Raw genomic sequence first — 17814 nt, forward strand, 5'->3', positions numbered from 1 at the left:
CGAAAGTGGTCCTACAAAGAGCACACAACATGTTTAAAACTGTTGTGTGATTCCGACGTGATTTCCAGCTGTTAAAGGTTTTTGTTTTATCTAATTGTGTACTTTAAAAAATTTAATATCAGAAATACAATATGTGTCATTCAACTCGTGTTTGCAACTATCCAAAGATTTTTGAAATGAAAATTATTGGAAAGGAACATAAATTTAGTTTTCTGAAAGTGTATAAGTTTTTCGGAATATATATAAATTTCGGACTTTTATACCATAACTCTTTCTTTCGTTTAACATGTCAAATGAGTGTTGGAACTAAAAATAAATTTCACAATCAATTATATGAGATTGCAGATTACATAACCCTGTTTGTAGTATTGTAACGTGCGACGTCAAAGACGCAATGGATCCCTTTGAACAGAGTAAAGCATGTTTGACCCTGAAGGGGTACTTTGGTCTTTATATACAGTAAATTCTCAATCTATACAGAGCCCAGGCTTTGCTTATTTGCATATTATCAACCAAGTAAACATACATACAATAAACATACCTCTGTCTACAACAGAATGTTATACTATGAACGCACATCTGCCGCCTACAGCGGACTGTTAGTGTTACAGTAACAGTACCATGGTTTATGGTATGATCGTGGCTTTAAAGAGCGGTAATTAAGGATTCAAGATGGTGTTACACTGTATGCAGAGACAATAAATAATGCATTATTTTGTTGTCAGACACTTAATATAGTTGTAAGCCTAAACTAAAAATACATTTGGTTAGGGTTACCTGACCCTACCTAATTAATAGCTTAATAGGACCCCTGGCCGCATCAAACTGAAAGACGGTAAAGTTGGTAAAAGTACTGGTAGCTCCCTTGCCTTGCACTGGGCATTTAAAGGGTAGTGCTGGGAAAAGTGGTGTACTCAGTACTGGTTTAACCCAGCATAGTCATGTCCAAAGTATCGGTGCTTTACACTAAGCACATAGTCATTCTAAAATGCAATCCAGGCTAAACATCATTAAAGAAAAGAAGCCTGACTGCAAGGTCTTAAGAAATACATACAAAGAGTTACACATACAATTGGGGAGGGGGTGTTTCCTCAGTCCTGCTAACTGGAAATACAAGCAATAACTGATTTGTCAGATTAAACCTTGATAAATCAGATTGATCATGCAGGAAAAAAAATATTTGTTTGTGAATTGTCCTCTGCTTTATAAAATTTATTTGTATGCCTTACATATCTATTGACCATTTTAGACAATTTATATTTGTTTCATACTTGCCATATTTCTGAGTGGCTTCAAAGTTGTTTTTTTGGTCTGAATTCCAGGGATTTTGATATTATATTGGAGTAGGATTGATCCCAGGGGATTTTTACGCAGCGAAATTTAGCACAATATCTATATTTATGATATAAGAATAAATACAGAAACATACTCTTATTACAATAATTTTAAGACTAAGTGATCATGGTCCTTCATGGAATTTCACACTCATAATATTATGGATGCGTTCCACTGTCAACCTTGAGCTAGTTTTTTTATTTATTTTTTATTCCAGGGGATATAGATCCTCCATCAGGGGACCACGAGATGGGTTGGAATCAATATTGCATACATGTATGTTGTTGATAAAAAAAAAGTTTATTTTTCAGAGTTTGCTGAAGGATACAACAATGGCGGAAAGAGATTCTTCCTGTCAAAAACTGACTTTAGATGTTGTTGAGGAAAGTCTGCAAAACATTTTGAAATTTTTAACACCACATTTAAAGCTGGCAAATACCCATGCATCTGACTTTATTACTAAGAATCACTGGGATATATTGCAACCTGAAATACAACAAGAACTCTTGTCTTTTCCTAATTTACATTTAAAGACACTTCCATTTGATGTGCATGTCAGGAATAAGATATCAAATGATACAGTTTTATCATCAGATGAGTGTCCAGATTTAACAATATCGGAGGAAACTAATACATTTAGCTCAAATGAGAGTGCAGATGATAAAGTTTTTACACAATTGAGCAAGTTTTGTGCAGATGCTTCACGCTGCACAATAGAAGGCTGCAGGCTTGACACTTCAGTTTCAGACTTACTCAAGACTTTCAATTCCAGTCAACAGCAGGACTTTGTTGGAGCTTTTATGGATGAAAAGAAATGTCATGAAGTTGAGATTATGTCGGGTGTCTGTGCAACATTGACCAAACATTGCCGTTCTGACCTGGTATAAAATTACGCTTATGACCTTTCAATTTGGTTTAAAGTTTTTTAATCATTTGCAGAACACACAATAATACAACGTTTTGGGAAAATGTTTAAAGTAAAAACAACACTCACTCTTTGTTTATTTCTCTAGCTATTTGATTATTATTAATTTATAATAGAAAGGCTTGATTAATTACTGTTATTTGAAGGAAAAAGTTGAGGTATTGTCATAGCCTTGGTGTCATTGTCAATGGTGTTGTGGTGAACAATCTTTGGCCATAACTCAAAAACCGTTCAAGATTTTCCAATGAAACTTAACACACATGCTGCCTTAGACAAATGTGTATGAAGGCACAATGTCCCTTTTCAAAATTGGAACAACTGACGAGTGTTTGCCCCGTGACACTCTTGATATTTTCACTTTTAAATAAGGATTAGAAATTTGTTAAGGATTATGTTTTCAATCCAGCATGTGAAGTGTTATTTTTAGGCATTTAAGCAATTATAAAAGTATGGTTTTTACTTTTTTCATCTTTTCAGGTGCTTGATTTCGGAAGTGGTAAGGGTTACCTAAGTAACCAGCTTGTATTACAACATGGGATCCCAGTGATTGGTGCGGATGCTAGGGATATCAACACGAGGTCGGCAGAACGACGCAAAAATATCCTCGCTAAACAGTGGGAGGGCCTGGAGAGAAATGTCAAGTTGGCTTCATCCAATCAAAAATTGACTAAGAAGGAGAAAAAGAAACTGAAAGCTGCCTCTGATAAGTCTATTAATGATGTGATGAAATCTTCGGGAGATGGCATTGATAATTCTACTGTAAAATCTACACATAGTCAGCCGAACTGTGTCAAAGCTAAGTCTGCTTGCAAAGCTAGATTTGTTCCTTGTACAGTGTACATTGATAAAGAAACAGACTTTATGGATATTGTGGAGAAATGTATTCCAGAAATACTAGAGAAAAGAAGAAACAGGTTATATTCGGCAGCAGGTGATAACTGTCAATCAAAACAAGTCTGCACAAGAAAAACTATCCACAAGCTTCCAAATAGTTTTAAACATTCTTATGAATCAGTTGATATGATAAATGATCATATTATATCTAATCTGGCAAGTGTTTCAGTTTCTAATGATTGTAACTCTGAACAAAGTGATAGAATAACAAAGGCAGAAGATGAAAGTTCTTGCAAACCGATAATTTGTGAAAATAGTAATGCAGAAATGGCAGTAAATTATCATCTCTGTGAACATTGTTCATGCTCTGACAATAGTGTTGAAGACGGTGAATCTCTGTTAACAACAGAAAGATGTGAACAACAGCCACCACAGAATGACTTCAGGATTCTGTTGACTGGTTTACACACATGTGGAAACCTAGCCAGCACCTCAGTAGAACTGTTTGCAACCAGTCCAGTGTTGACTGCACTGTGCAATGTCAGTTGCTGCTACCATTTTCTACACGAAAGATTCCTGAATAACGAGGACAATTGCTCAGCCTCAGGTATTAGTTATGTCAATGGCTTTATTCTGTGGATATATACATCATGTTTTGGGTTTTATTTTTGTGGATACTGTAAATGACTGGTTATAAGACGATAATGAGTATAAGACGCAGGCAAAAACAATCCATGAAAAACTAGGGTAGTCTTGTAGCTAATTTAACATAGATGTAGTCTCAGAAGCTGTTCCCATTAGAAAGTTTTCATTAAATGGAGGAGTATGTTCTATTGTAACATGGATCATTATCTGTTTATCATGTTCTTGTATAAAGTTCATGTTTTCATAATATGTCCTGAATGTTTTCTTCATGTACATTAACTCACGTGTTGCAGATGAGACTGAAGATGAGTATGGCTTTCCGATGAGCAACTTTCTGACAGAGAGAAAGATAGTCCTTGGAATCACAGCCAGGAACCTCGCCTGCCAGTCTGTACATAGAGTGGCAGAGGCCAACCAGGTAATGTCATTATGGAGCAGAGCTGGATATTTTATTTAAAGAGTAGATATATAGCTTGTCAATGAATTGACATTGCCTATTGTTCTTTATGCCAAAGAGATGTAGGTAAAATAATAAACACATGTATCTGTAGCAAGTCTCATACAGTAAATCTTGCTAAAATACTTGCTGAATAAAGCCCCTTGAGAAAAGGGATAATTGTTTGCAATTCTGCTCGCATTTCTCTAGTTCCATTTACCGTCAGTTGAACCAAAGAGTTGCAATCACTTAGCCCTTTTTTTATACCAGTACTGTTATTTATTTATCAGGAATTAGCCCCACGTTTGTATTTAACTGTTACTAAAAATTATTTTCCGCCATTATTTATGTCTCCCCTATTCATTAGGAGACATATTGTTTTTGCCCTGTCCGCCATGAGTCCGTCCGTCAGACTGTACATCACACTTCGTTTCCGCTCAATGACTATAGAATGCTTAGACCCAGGAACTTAAATACTTGGTATGCTAGTTGGTCATGACTAGTAGATGATAAGGTCAAGGTTGCAGTAGATATTCATTATTTAATACGGGTGAATAAACCAAACTTCACTGTTGGTTCATATCCAGTCGAAAATGACAAATTTCATGTCCATCAGTTATTTTTTCTCAGCTACGACCACGCAATAGGGGAGACAAGCACTTTTTCAAACAAGAGTGCCATGATGGCCCCTAATCGCTCATCTGAGTAAAAGAGTTTAACTTTTGTAATCAATCTAGCTTAATATTTGTTCTCAAAGAATATTGAAAAACATACTGGTCAAACATGTTGCCTGGATAATCACTGACAGGACTTTTCACTGGTGCCTGCACACTGACAGGACTTGGTGATTGCCTGCACACTGACAGGACTTGATGATTGACTGCACACTGACAGGACTTGATAATTCACTGCACATGGACAGGACTTGATAATTCACTGCACACGGACAGAATTTGATTCTCATACCTGCACACTGACAGGACTTTATTCAGTTGCCTTCACACTGACAGGACTTGATAATTGACTGTACACTGACAGCACTTGATACAGATACATGCACACTGACAAGACTTTTTTCAATTGCCTGCACACTGACAGGACTTTGTTCAATTGCCTGCACTCTGACAGAACTTCGTTCAATTGCCTGCACACTGACAAAACTATATTAAATTGCTTGCACACTGAAAGAACTTTTAGTATAGACTCACAAACAACACACAGTGCACCATCCAATAAAATCAATAAACAGCCTAAAGCTCTAAAAATCAAATATCCGTACCCATTCTGCACTTATAACTAATATTATCTCTTCTTCCATCTAAGACAACATCACCTTCCTTCATATTTACGAAATCAAATTCTTTTTATATAACGCTTATTCACTATCAACACAAAAGATGAGGTTCAATGGAAAAGTCTGATAATTAAATTCATCATAAGTAAAATTTTAATTCTTGTTACTAAAAATAGAAAGTAGTGCAAAAAAGTTTTGTAGTTTTTCCTTTAGGTTGCCATGGCAACCAGAGTTCTGCATGGAAATCATTTCTTTGAACAATTTTGAAAAAGCACCAACCATGGATCCTTCCTATGCAGTTTCATTAAAATTGTCCAAGCGGTTTAGGAGAAAATGATGATTATAACCAATTTTTGATGCTTTTCCTATAGGTTGCCATGGCAACCAGAGTTCTGCATGGAATTCATTTCTTTAAACCATTTTGAAAAAGCACCAACCAAGGATCATTCCTATGAAGGTTCATTAAAATTGTCCAAGCGGTTTAGGAGAAGATGATCATAATAACTAATTGTTGACGACAGACGCCGGACGATAGACGCCGGACATAGACCGATCACAATAGCTCACCTTGAGCACTTTGTGCTCAGGTGAACTAAAAAGCAATCTCTAGTTCTCAATTATCTTTGAATAAGTAACTAGGATTGATGTTTAAGCAATTTTCCCATGATTGTGCTATACATGTATTTATATTGCCATCTTACCATCTTGTATGGGTCAACTTGCAAGGCAGTTATGTGACCATGGTAAAAGAAGATTATACAATATCTTTCAAGTATATATATATATTTATATATAGAAGTGGTGTTTAAAAAATATACTCTGAAAAGTGCTTCCATTTCTTCAAATATAACCGAAACTGACACACCAACACTTTTACGAAATGTATATAATAACTTTATTAGAGTATAGCTGATTGATGCAACAAAATAGTAATAGGTCTGTTAATAAATGGAGGGCAGTCTCATAGGCAAGTCATTCAACCTTACCCGCCCTGATTTTTTTTTTATTATTATGCATGATTTTTGAACACCCCTCATTATCATTTTGATTTCTTTGAAATGCTTCCAATTACTGAAGATTGTTTGAAATTAATGTCTCACTTTTCAGTTGTATATCCAGAGGAAAGAGGCAAAATGGAATCATTTATCAGTTATTTTGGCTTTTTTCGTCTAAATTTGTATTGTATCTGCATTGACTTCGTCTATATGTGGGTTGTATCTACTGTACATGAATGAATAATTAACTTTTTTCATAGACAACATTTTGAATACATATAGTCTCTTTTAATACAGCTACAGGGTGAGCAGTTTTACCCTCGTGCCTTGCTTGAGAAGATTGTGACGGACCTGTGTGACATGGGCTCCTTTAAGTGGACAGGACTGCGGAAACTTCTCCAGAAATCAACTTCAGACTTTGGCTACATCAAGGCTGCTTGCCATAAACTTGGTGTTTCTGATCAGGTGATTATACAGAAATATATGTTTTCAATCGAAAATTTTGTTAACTAACTTGTTTTCCTATATTTTCCTCCCAACCGTACACCGTGCCAGAGCGTGTATTTTTTCCCGTTATTTTCTCATTTTTAGTAATCTTAAATTATATACAATAGTGATATACCTTTACATAGGTCAGCTTGGTACAGAATCTCCTTCTCGCCTACTTACCTACCCAAATATTTTTTGAGGGGGGGGGACAATTAATTGTTAAGTTGGCTTCTTCCTAACTCCATAATGATTTTTTTTTTAACTGTTGTCCGGTTAGTGCAGTGGTTAGAGCACTTATTTTTCACCTAGGTGAATGTGAGTTTGTTAAGTGTTCACCGAGTGGATTTTTCTCCGCATATTCCATTCACCCCACAACACAAGACCACACTGGCGTAAAATCTTTTTTTCTCTGTGATATCATATTTATTTAATTTGAATTTCATTCATCTTGTCAAGTGAAATATAGATTGTTAATCACATGTACATCATTCAATTGGAACACTTAAGCCATTTTCCATGGAAAACAACCTCGAATGTGTAATATGGACAGTTTACAATGTTACAATGGCGTAAAATCTTACCAACAACAGTGATTGATATAATGTTGTTATAACTTGTTTTACAATGTTTATAATAAACTAAACTATGAAAATAATGACCACCAAGAAAGTCTAAAAATACTTTCGGGGTCACAGATATTTTTTGGAGTCAGTCTGGAAATATAAAAACAAACTGTCTATTAGTTGGGGCCTGATACATTAATTTTACACTGTACAATTATTTTATCTTCAATAAAACACTAAAAATGGCACCATTTACCAATTCATACCCTGAAGGAGTGTTTCTCTCTCACTTACTTAAAAGTGTTGTATTTAATGATAAGCCGATATGTGTATATTAGAGGTAAATTCTTAATATTTAAAGACCTTTTTACTTACCAGGCCATATAATGTATGTTATGAGAAATGTTTATAGTTATTGCTGCCATTGAACCTGGAGTAAAGCAGTGGTCAAAATAAGCACAAGCCCACATGCCCTTTATGGTTAATGCTGGCTTGCTCAATATCTTTATTTTATATAGCCATGCTTGTTGCAATTTCTTATGCCAAGTAGAAGTTGGAAATCACACTTGTTGATTCAAAAGCCTAATTTTGATGGCTGTCATATAAATTTGTGATCTTACTGTACACAGTATTTCTGATAACTCGATTCTTACTCATGTATCCTTCTCACTCCCACTTGCTAATACTTAGTAAGATAAAATAATCAAGTGCTTCATGTACGTATTGTAAACAGATCTCTGACGACCACATTCGGCAGTATTTGGTGAGGTTCAAGCCAGAACGTGCCAAACAAGCAGCATTTTTCCAGTTGAAAACCATCCTTGCGCCTTGTATAGAGGCCTTGCTGGTCCTTGACAGAGTGTGCTTTCTTCTTGAACAGGTAAATTATAAGTACCAGATAAAGTTTTCCCCTGTAGCAAATTTTGTTAAGGTTCTAGTGATTTCTTATGAAAGGTATTTTATCTATAGGCCTTCCAAAATGTGAAAAACTCATTTTAAATCATGTCAATTGCATGAACCCCTTCATAAGCTAGTATGAGCCCCTTTTACAGTAAACCTGTATCAATCCCTTTTAAACCTGTATGAGCCCCTTTAACAGTTAACCTGTAAGAACCCCTTTTACAGTAAACCTGTAAGATTCCCTTTTACAGTAAACCTTTAAGAGCCCCTTTTACACTAAACCTGTATGAGCCCCTTTTACACTAAACCTGTATGTACCCCTTTTAAGCCAGTATGAGTCCCTTTTACAGTAAACCTGTATGAAACCCTTTTACAGTAAACCTGTATGAACCCCTTTTACAGTAAACCTGTATGAACCCCTTTTACAGTAAACCTGTATGAAACCCTTTTACAGTAAACCTGTATGAGCCCCTTTTACACTAAACCTGTATGTACCCCTTTTAAGCCAGTATGAGTCCCTTTTACAGTAAACCTGTATGAACCCCTTTTAAGCCAGTATGAGCCCCTTTTACAGTAAACCTGTATGAAACCCTTTTACAGTTAACCTGTAAGAAACCCTTTTACAGTAAACCTGTATGAAACCCTTTTACAGTAAACCTGTATGAAACCCTTTTACAGTAAACCTGTATGAACCCCTTTTACAGTAAACCTGTATGAACCCCTTTTACAGTAAACCTGTATGAACCCCTTTTACAGTAAACCTGTATGAACCCCTTTTACAGTAAACCTGTATGAACCCCTTTTACACTAAACCTGTATGAAACCATTTTACAGTAAACCTGTATGAAACCCTTTTACAGTAAACCTGTATGAGCCCCTTTTACAGTAAACCTGTATGAACCCCTTTTACAGTTAACCTGTATGAACCCCCTTTTAAGCCAGTTTGAGCCCCTTTTACAGTAAACCTGTATGAACCCTTTTTACAGTTAACCTGTAACCCTTTTAAGCTAGTATGAGCCCCTTTTACAGTTAGCATGTATGAACCCCTTTTAAGCCAATATGAGCCCCTTTTACAGTAAACCTGTATGAACCCCTTTTGAGCCAGTATGAGCCCCTTTTACAGTAAACCTGTATGAACCCATTTTGCAGTCAACTTGTATGAATCCCTTTCAAGCCTGTATGAACCCCTTTTAAGCACATATGCACCCCTTTTAAGCACATATGCACCCCTTTTAAGCACATATGAACTCCTTTTAAGCCAGTATGAACCCCTTTTATGCCTGTAAGAACACCTTTTATGGTTTTCCTATATGAACCCCTTTTAAGCCTATATGATCCCCATACATCTTTTATGGTAAGCCTGTATTATCCCCCCCAAGTACAAACCCCTTTTATAGACCTTTTAAGCCAGTATCAACCCCTTTAACAGTTAGCCTGTACTGTAATTTAAAGCCAGTATGAACCCCTTTGAGGGTAAGCCTGTATGAACCCCTTTTAAGCCAGTATAAGACATGTTGATGTGGCTTTTAAATCAATAATTAATTGTGTCCATGGTTTTCATGTAACTAGTAAACATCTCCATTGGTTTAACACTATCAGGGTGTTCTGGTGTCATGTCAATTGTTCAAAGAGTGATTAATATGGCATGAAATTGAAGCTCAGAGATGTCTGAAAATTGTCTCCAAGGTTTCCACTAAATTTGACAATTTATGTATGCGATTGATATGTAACAATTTAAGAATGTACTTTTTTAAATATTAATGCATTCTTTAAATCAATTTCAGCCAACTGTGCGAGACGTCTACCTCGTGAAGATGTTTGATCCTCTCATCTCTCCACGCTGTTATGGCATTGTAGCCTTGAAATAAACTGTGATACAGAATTCATGTGATATTTTCATTAAATTTTTAACATATCGTTTGACTTTTGTACTTCCTTCTGTACAAGTTTGGGTAATAGATGTGACCTTTTCAAGGTTCACAGAGTTTTATACAGGACAAAAAAATGTCTTCGTTTCGACTTCTTTTGAAATAAAGAGCATAATTTTTTATAGGATTGCAAATGCTGGTCTGTCAAGTCCACTCAATAACTCAAAAGATTTGACTTTCAACAAGCAGGAAAACTTTGTCCGCACAATAACTCGAAAACAAATTGACCCAGGACCATCAAACTTCAGTGGTGGATTATCCTTGACCAGTTGATCTCTCTAACTGATAGTTTTACCAAGGTCATTAAACCTTAAATGTTTTAATAGTAATATAAGTACAGAGCAATATCAATTTAATTCTAACAAGAATTCATTTGAACAGAAAAAAACACAATATATCTAATATATATAAATGCCCAAATTACGGTGTCACAATGTCAGTTTCTGTAACAAAACAAAAAAAGACACAGTTCATTAAGGGCTACTTCATTTAGACATACACTACGCCAGGAAGGCATATAAATTGGCCCATCCCACAAATATTGATGTTTTATACATTTTTCTTAAACCGTTTAAGCCATCGGACGGAAAACAAAAATCTGCCATCAGATCTTTTGTCGGCAATCTTTTGTCATTGGTTTGCAGATATTTACGCAAAAAAATTGCTCTTTTCAGAACAAAAAATAAAGTAGTTGTAAAAACGGTAAATCTGTGAGAGTGCAGCTTTAACTGCAGTCTGGCAAATTCATTGCTAATATCATATTTTATGAATAATTTAATAAATATAATGTTATTCACACAAGAGTACATTCACATTTGTCAAATGTTGTTTTATTTCTTTATCAAATGCTGGTAAAGAAGTAAGGACACAACAGCGTCGGTGGCAGCATATCTCTGCTGGGTTTCTGGGAGTGGGAATTGCCTCCAGTCACATTTTCGCACACTAGGGTCTTTGCTGATTCGACGATGTAAAACATTCCTTGTTAGCCCCTCCAAGCTCCAGTTTTCCGATGACCTGAGTTTCTTGTTGGCTAGTGTCCGTAACTCTACTGTACTCTTTTGTACGACTTCTTTGGACTTGATATCAAAGTCGGTCCCTAATTTCCAGATGTCATACTCAACATTCAAACCAACTTTCTTCACATTCTCCATCTCGATTAACTTCTTTAACATTGAAGGAAACTTTGACATACAAGACAAATGAAAGAGGTAACATTTTTCAGTATTTAAACACAGCTGTACTAGAGCGGTCTTTGCTTGAGCACCTTTCTCATATGTCACAGGCCACTCTGAGTCAAATCCTATGAAAACATCATTGCTGTTATCAGTGCCAATGCTAATGATTATTTCTTCACACAATATATTGCAGTCATTAATGTCATATGAGTAGATTATACATCCTTGAAATAGGAATTCTTTATATGACATGGCAACTGCTTCTTCTGCTGTCCATTCAACTTTTCCTTGTTCTTCTGAAGTCTTTTTGGCATTAAAAGATCTCTCAACTTGCTTATCTGAAGTCTTTTTGGCATCTACAGATCTTTCGATTTGTGTATCTGTAACCAAAAAAAAATAAATTTTACAATATTGATTTGACACTCCTGAAAATCTAAAATGTATTCGTTCAGGAAATTCTTTACAAGATGATTGCTATTTTGGGTATGGACATTATTAGTCACTGAACTTTTATTCTAATCTTTTTTTCCCAAGATCCTGGACCTGATTCACTACCTGAATCAGGTTTTGAAATCATTTTATATAAATCTTAGGTACTTTCAATTTATCTTACATTACATCTTGTACATTACCGTATAATGTTCAGAGTATGTAAATGAGGGCTAGACACCAGATGGTCCGAAAATCAGCAAATACAGTATTTCCTCAAAACATTAGCCTAGAATTGTGAATGCGAGCTAGTAGGAAGCCGTTAATACATCTCTTTAAATGGTTTAAATAATAAACGCATCGATCATTTTGCTGTCTCATCTGTGTTTTCCTGTAGCGCATAATGGTTTCCCAGTTTAATAAATACAGTTTTACCATAAATATACCATCGCTATTTTTAAACTTAGTGGATATTACGTGGTAGACAACACTAGTTATTTTCGAATTTGAAAAATGAGCAAAAACTGCGTAAAAAGCGTATGTCGTAAGCGATGTGATACATCAGTAAGTAAGATTTAATGCAATGTCAATTTTATGTGAGTTTTTGACAATTTTCTCTTTTTTTGGCAATGGTATCATCTGGTGTCTATCTCCCTTTAAGATTGACTAGCTATTCTCTGAGGCCAGTATCGAGTCTGAGTTCAGGCTCAAGTGGCAAAACTGCACATCTTCATTTCATTGCAACTTACCCCATCTAGTTGAATATTGATGATAGGTACTATTTGATGATGTACAATTATCTACATTTAGTGTTGTAAAAAACAACAGCTGTCACAGAGACAGTGTGCTCGACTAATCCGCCACTTTCCAGTGTAAGGATTATTATTATAGGGCCATTTTTTTTATTTCATGCAAACTTGAGTTATCTTACTTGGTTATTTAAGTAGATTGGATGGTTAAATACCATTGTATCAATGCAAAACATCAAGTAGTTGTTTAGATATTAACCTATCTGTGCTTACATGCAAAACCTTAAACAGAATTTCTAAGTCAAATAATAAAGGCCCATAATTTGCATTATATTCAAAAAAGTGTTATCTAACTTCAGAATTTACCATATTTGCAATATTAATGCAAACTAGAGTTATCTAACTTAGTTAATTAAGTAGACTGGATGGTTGAGTACCGTTGTATAAAGTCTCAATGCAATACATCAAGTAGTCAAATAATGAAGGCCTATTTTTTGCATTATATTCACATAAAGGGTTATCTAACTTCATTAATTAAGTAGGTTAGATAGTTGGGAATACATATCCAAAGTTACAATGCAATAAATGATGTATTTACTGACATAATGACTTAAAGGTTCTCACATGCAAAACCTTAACCAAGGTGAGACACTGACGCTAGGGTGAGTAGTAGAGCTCTCCTTATTCTTCGAATAGTCAAGCTAAAAATGAAATAAAGAATAACCTTTATTATAAAGGTGATTCTTTAATAATAAAAGATTTGATAGAAGTGTATTTCTGATTCTAAGACTAAACTTAGACTTGATACTGTTCAAACCATAATCATGGGGCCTGATGGATTTAACATCATAGCTACATTTATCAGACTAGGCCCCTACACAAATTAGGACACCAGGAGTCTTTTTTATGATCTTTGGTATTGACCTTTAGCATTCATGTTGTTCACTTAGTGCTAAATGCAGCGCAGCCATTCTATGAGCCCCTATTCTTATGATACCAGAAAGTATTCAACCTTCAAATTGGTATTGGACACTTTATTGACCCTATTAATTTCATGAAAAACTTTGAAGGCATAAAAAGGACAGATACTAGTCGGTGCCTTCCTGACGATTAGAAGGTTACCTTCATGGTGAAAACAATGAAGACATGTTTAAACAAGAGCTGTCACAGTATGTGACGAATGCCCCCGAATGTGACATTGACCTATGAACAAGGTCAGTACATGAAAAGTCGATCTTGCCTTTATGTGTCAAATACATATGGCAAGTTATTTTAAATTGCCTCTGAACATAAAAAAATAACACCCATACTTGACAACCTACACTGTTATGTCCTTATATTCAGAATTCCCTTGTGAATAAACACTTAGTGTATCTTTCACCTTAGAGGTAGGGACACGGGTCTTGCACGCGACACGTCGTCTTGGTATGTGGAACACATGTGGCAAGTTATTTTAAAATCTGTCCATACAAGGGAAAGTTACAGCCCGGACACGACAACCTATACTCTATGTCCTTATATGCAGCACTCCATTGTGAATAAACACTATGTGTGACCTTGACCTTTGAGGCAGGGACACGGGTCTTGCACGCGACACGTCGTCTTGGTATGTGGAACACATGTGGCAAGTTATTTTAAAATCTGTCCATACAAGAGAAAGTTACAGCCCGGACACGACAACCTATACTCTATGTCCTTATATGCAGCACTCCATTGTAAATAAACACTAAGTGTGACCTTGACCTTTGAGGTAGGGTCACGGGTCTTGCACGCGACACGTCGTCTTGGTATGTGGAACACATGTGGCAAGTTATTTTAAAATCTGTCCATACAAGAGAAAGTTACAGCCCGGACACGACAACCTATACTCTATGTCCTTATATGCAGCACTCCATTGTGAATAAACACTAAGTGTGACCTTGACCTTTGAGGTAGGGACACAGGTCTTGCAAGTGACACGTCGTCTTGGTATGTGCAACACATGTGGCAAGTTATTTTAAAATCTGTCCATACAAGAGAAAGTTACAGCCTGGACACGACAACCTATACTCTATGTCCTTATATGCAGCACTCCATTGTGAATAAACACTAAGTGTGACCTTGACCTTTGAGGTAGGGACACGGGTCTTGCACGCGACACGTCGTCTTGGTATGTGGAACACATGTGGCAAGTTACTTTAAAATCTGTCCATACAAGGGAAAGTTACAGCCCGGACACGACAACCTATACTCTATGTCCTTATATGCACACTCCATTGTGAATAAACACTAAGTGTGACCTTGACCTTTGAGGTAGTGACACGGGTCTTGCACGCGACACGTCGTCTTGGTATGTGGTACACATGTGGCAAGTTATTTTAAAATCTGTCCATACAAGAGAAAGTTACAGCCCGGACACGACAACCTATACTCTATATGTCCTTATATGCAGCACTCTATTGTGAATAAACACTAAGTGTGACCTTGACCTTTGAGGTAGGGACACGAGTCTTGCACGCCACACGTCGTCTTGGTATGTGGAACACATGTGGCAAGTTATTTTAAAATCTGTCCATACAAGGGAAAGTTACAGAGCCAACCGGCCGGACGGACGGACGGACAGACGGACGGACGGACGGTGCGATTTTAATATGCCCACCTTCGGGGGCATAAAAAGGTTCTGTTTTTTTGAAAAACTGTATTAAAAACACTAAAACTCAATCATAAAGAAGTCTTTTTCAACATTAATCTCACATTTTCAGCATACATGCCATTTAGAAGGCTTCCCAGGGGATTTTCATTTTTCAATACTTATCACATCCACATAAGCATCAATTTACCTTTTTTCTTCATCCCCGAAGTGATTCATTCATTAATATTTGTATATAAACCGAATTATAAAATATTATCAGTATTGTACATTCCCTCCATTTCCCTAATAGTCGAATGTGTTTGATCCTGATATTGATCATCCATAAACTCTTCCTATGTCAACCCTAACTAAAGTTACTTAGTTTCATCCGTTTTTCTATTTTTAGTAACCTTGACCTTGACCCCAGGTACCTCTAACGCAATACCATGAAAGGTCTCCATAATCTCTTCCTACACACCAACTTAAGTCAAGATATGTCAGCCCTAACTAAAATTAATCAGTTCAACCATTTTTCTATTTTTAATAACAGTGACCTTGACCGTGAACCTAAGGTCCCCAATGGCAATCAGATGAAAGGTCTCCATAATCTCTTTCTATATACAAAGTTTTGTCAAGTTATGTCAACCCTAACTGCGCGCACGCCCAAACAACAACGTTAGTCGTTCCAATGTGAAAAGCTGTTTAAAAACTGGTTCCTCCATAGTCCATATAAACAGCTGCTTTAGAGTTTTTGACGATTTATGTATTTGCGGAAATATGGCATGTATGATCTGTAATAAATGAACTTTGTGATGCTACTACAAGTACTGGGCAGTTGCCTAATTCCGGATTTGCCTAAATATTCGGAAATCGTTTGAAAAGCGTTTCGGCGACCGTGATCAATATAGAATGATCACAGTCTACGCAACTGACCTCCATAGCAACAGAAACAACGCAAAAGTGCAGCTATTCGAGTATAACCCCAAAATAAATACCTCTAAACTTTCGCTTTCCTAAATGTCAATATTTAGTCACGTGGGGGATGACGTCACACAGCACGAGCTTTTATATTAAGGTTCGACAGGGTTATCTTTAAACACTAGACCTACTATACAATGTTTATAACTTATCGTCAATCACGAAATACAATGCCAATTACATATAAAGTAAATAAATTGATGATATCATTGTTTTGTGTTGTGCAGCATTTGATATGAAAACGAAGCAAAAATGAAGCAGATTTGTACTTTCAACATTTTGCAAATTCGGACAAATTAGTAGTTCGGATACGCCTTAAATACACATACAAATACTTCAGAGATGTATAAAATTTATATTCTGGTTAAACATTTAATACATGATGTTCATTTAAGAAGCATTTAAATATTTGTATATTGACATGATAATGTTTACTTTGTTCTTTGAAAAAATCCGAATATTTAGGCACTGAATGCAGGTTTTTGGACGTCGTTTATGCCCTTATTTGTACTGAATATTATATTATAATTAATTGTTTTTTTCTTTTATTCTTTTTCCATTTTGGTCGATATAGGACCAAACATTTTTCTATTAAAAGTTTATGTACTTATATTCAGTAATTATGACAATATTTTAAGAAAACTTCAAAATTGATCCGGAATTAGGCAACTGCCCAGTAACATTATAAACATTTGTTTGTGGTGGATGCAACATTTGAGTAAATGGCAATGGGTATGGACACAACAAGTGTGCCAATACCAAAACACACCAAAAGACTCCTGGCTTTTATTTATAGGACAACATTTTCTTCAGCATGAACAATGTTTCGATCATTCAAAATACAGTGTAGTAGCTACAAATACAATAATGAGCGTTCATGGGACGGCCATCAAGGTGGATTAAGTAGTGGAGTACCTGATTTAGTAACGGCCTCTTCATTTGAACAGATATTTTCTTCTAAAGTTTTCTTTTTTACAGATGTGCCTTGTAGCCAAGGTGGCAGCGCTCTTTTCCTCCTTGATGCCATTCTCGGTAAATAAAGTTAATGGCGAAAATTAAAATAGGGGACGTAACTTTGTATTAGAAAGGCTACGTATAACTATTACAATGTTCTATAATCAGCATGTGTTTACAGCGGTAGATATTCGGTGCTGATCAACTCAAAATCATCACAAAATGTTACTTCTCATGTCATAACGAATTTATTATCACGACATTGTACATTGTTTTTGGCCCAAAAAAGGCTTGTTTTGGATAGTTAAGTGAATTGAAAAAATCGTGTTTAAAATTAGGTATAATATATAACAACGTATATGTAACAAAACTATAGACATACTATTATAATAAAAGTCGCAGTCCAATGTGAACATGAACAAAATGTAGGTAACAATGATAATTCAAATTAAAGCATCTTCTGTCACATTTTTAATAATTATTAACAACTCGAATTATATTAATAACATAGCCAAGTTACTAAAAGGATCGAAATTTAATATTTTTAGGCACGGGATTGATAAATCATGTTCAA

At 35.7% G+C, this 17814-nt stretch overlaps 2 protein-coding genes across 2 annotated transcripts; one reads left to right on the plus strand and one right to left on the minus strand.

The window, feature by feature from the left end:
- The first annotated feature begins 52 nt into the window (after positions 1-52).
- Positions 53-10332, plus strand: LOC128238854 (probable methyltransferase-like protein 25). Its single transcript, XM_052955139.1, has 7 exons — positions 53-77; positions 1647-2216; positions 2738-3701; positions 4033-4157; positions 6762-6929; positions 8250-8396; positions 10201-10332. Exons 2-7 carry the CDS (start codon positions 1668-1670, stop codon positions 10282-10284), a joined length of 2037 nt encoding a protein of 678 aa, XP_052811099.1. The 5' UTR covers positions 53-77; positions 1647-1667; the 3' UTR covers positions 10285-10332.
- Positions 10333-10647: 315 nt separating this feature from the next.
- On the minus strand, positions 10648-17337 carry LOC128238928 (bifunctional 3'-5' exonuclease/ATP-dependent helicase WRN-like). The gene is made up of 2 exons (XM_052955264.1): positions 17202-17337; positions 10648-11899 (listed from the first exon to the last, which is right to left on the minus strand). The coding sequence occupies exons 1-2, from the start codon at positions 17311-17313 to the stop codon at positions 11175-11177; spliced, it is 837 nt and encodes a 278-aa protein (XP_052811224.1). The 5' UTR covers positions 17314-17337; the 3' UTR covers positions 10648-11174.
- Positions 17338-17814: the final 477 nt, after the last annotated feature.

Source organism: Mya arenaria, chromosome 6 (genome assembly GCF_026914265.1).
Source record: "Mya arenaria isolate MELC-2E11 chromosome 6, ASM2691426v1".
NCBI classification, from domain to species: domain Eukaryota; kingdom Metazoa; phylum Mollusca; class Bivalvia; order Myida; family Myidae; genus Mya; species Mya arenaria.

Bases quoted from the DNA above. Each gene is read 5' to 3' on its own strand.
- LOC128238854 (XM_052955139.1), top strand. From the start codon at position 1,668: ATGGCGGAAAGAGATTCTTCCTGTCAAAAACTGACTTTAGATGTTGTT. The intron at 3,702-4,032 runs GTATTAGTTATG...CACGTGTTGCAG, and splicing joins GGACAATTGCTCAGCCTCAG to ATGAGACTGAAGATGAGTAT. The intron at 4,158-6,761 runs GTAATGTCATTA...CTTTTAATACAG, and splicing joins GAGTGGCAGAGGCCAACCAG to CTACAGGGTGAGCAGTTTTA.
- LOC128238928 (XM_052955264.1), bottom strand. From the start codon at position 17,313: ATGGCATCAAGGAGGAAAAGAGCGCTGCCACCTTGGCTACAAGGCACA. The intron at 11,900-17,201 runs GTACTCCACTAC...TTTTGGTTACAG, and splicing joins AGAGGCCGTTACTAAATCAG to ATACACAAATCGAAAGATCT.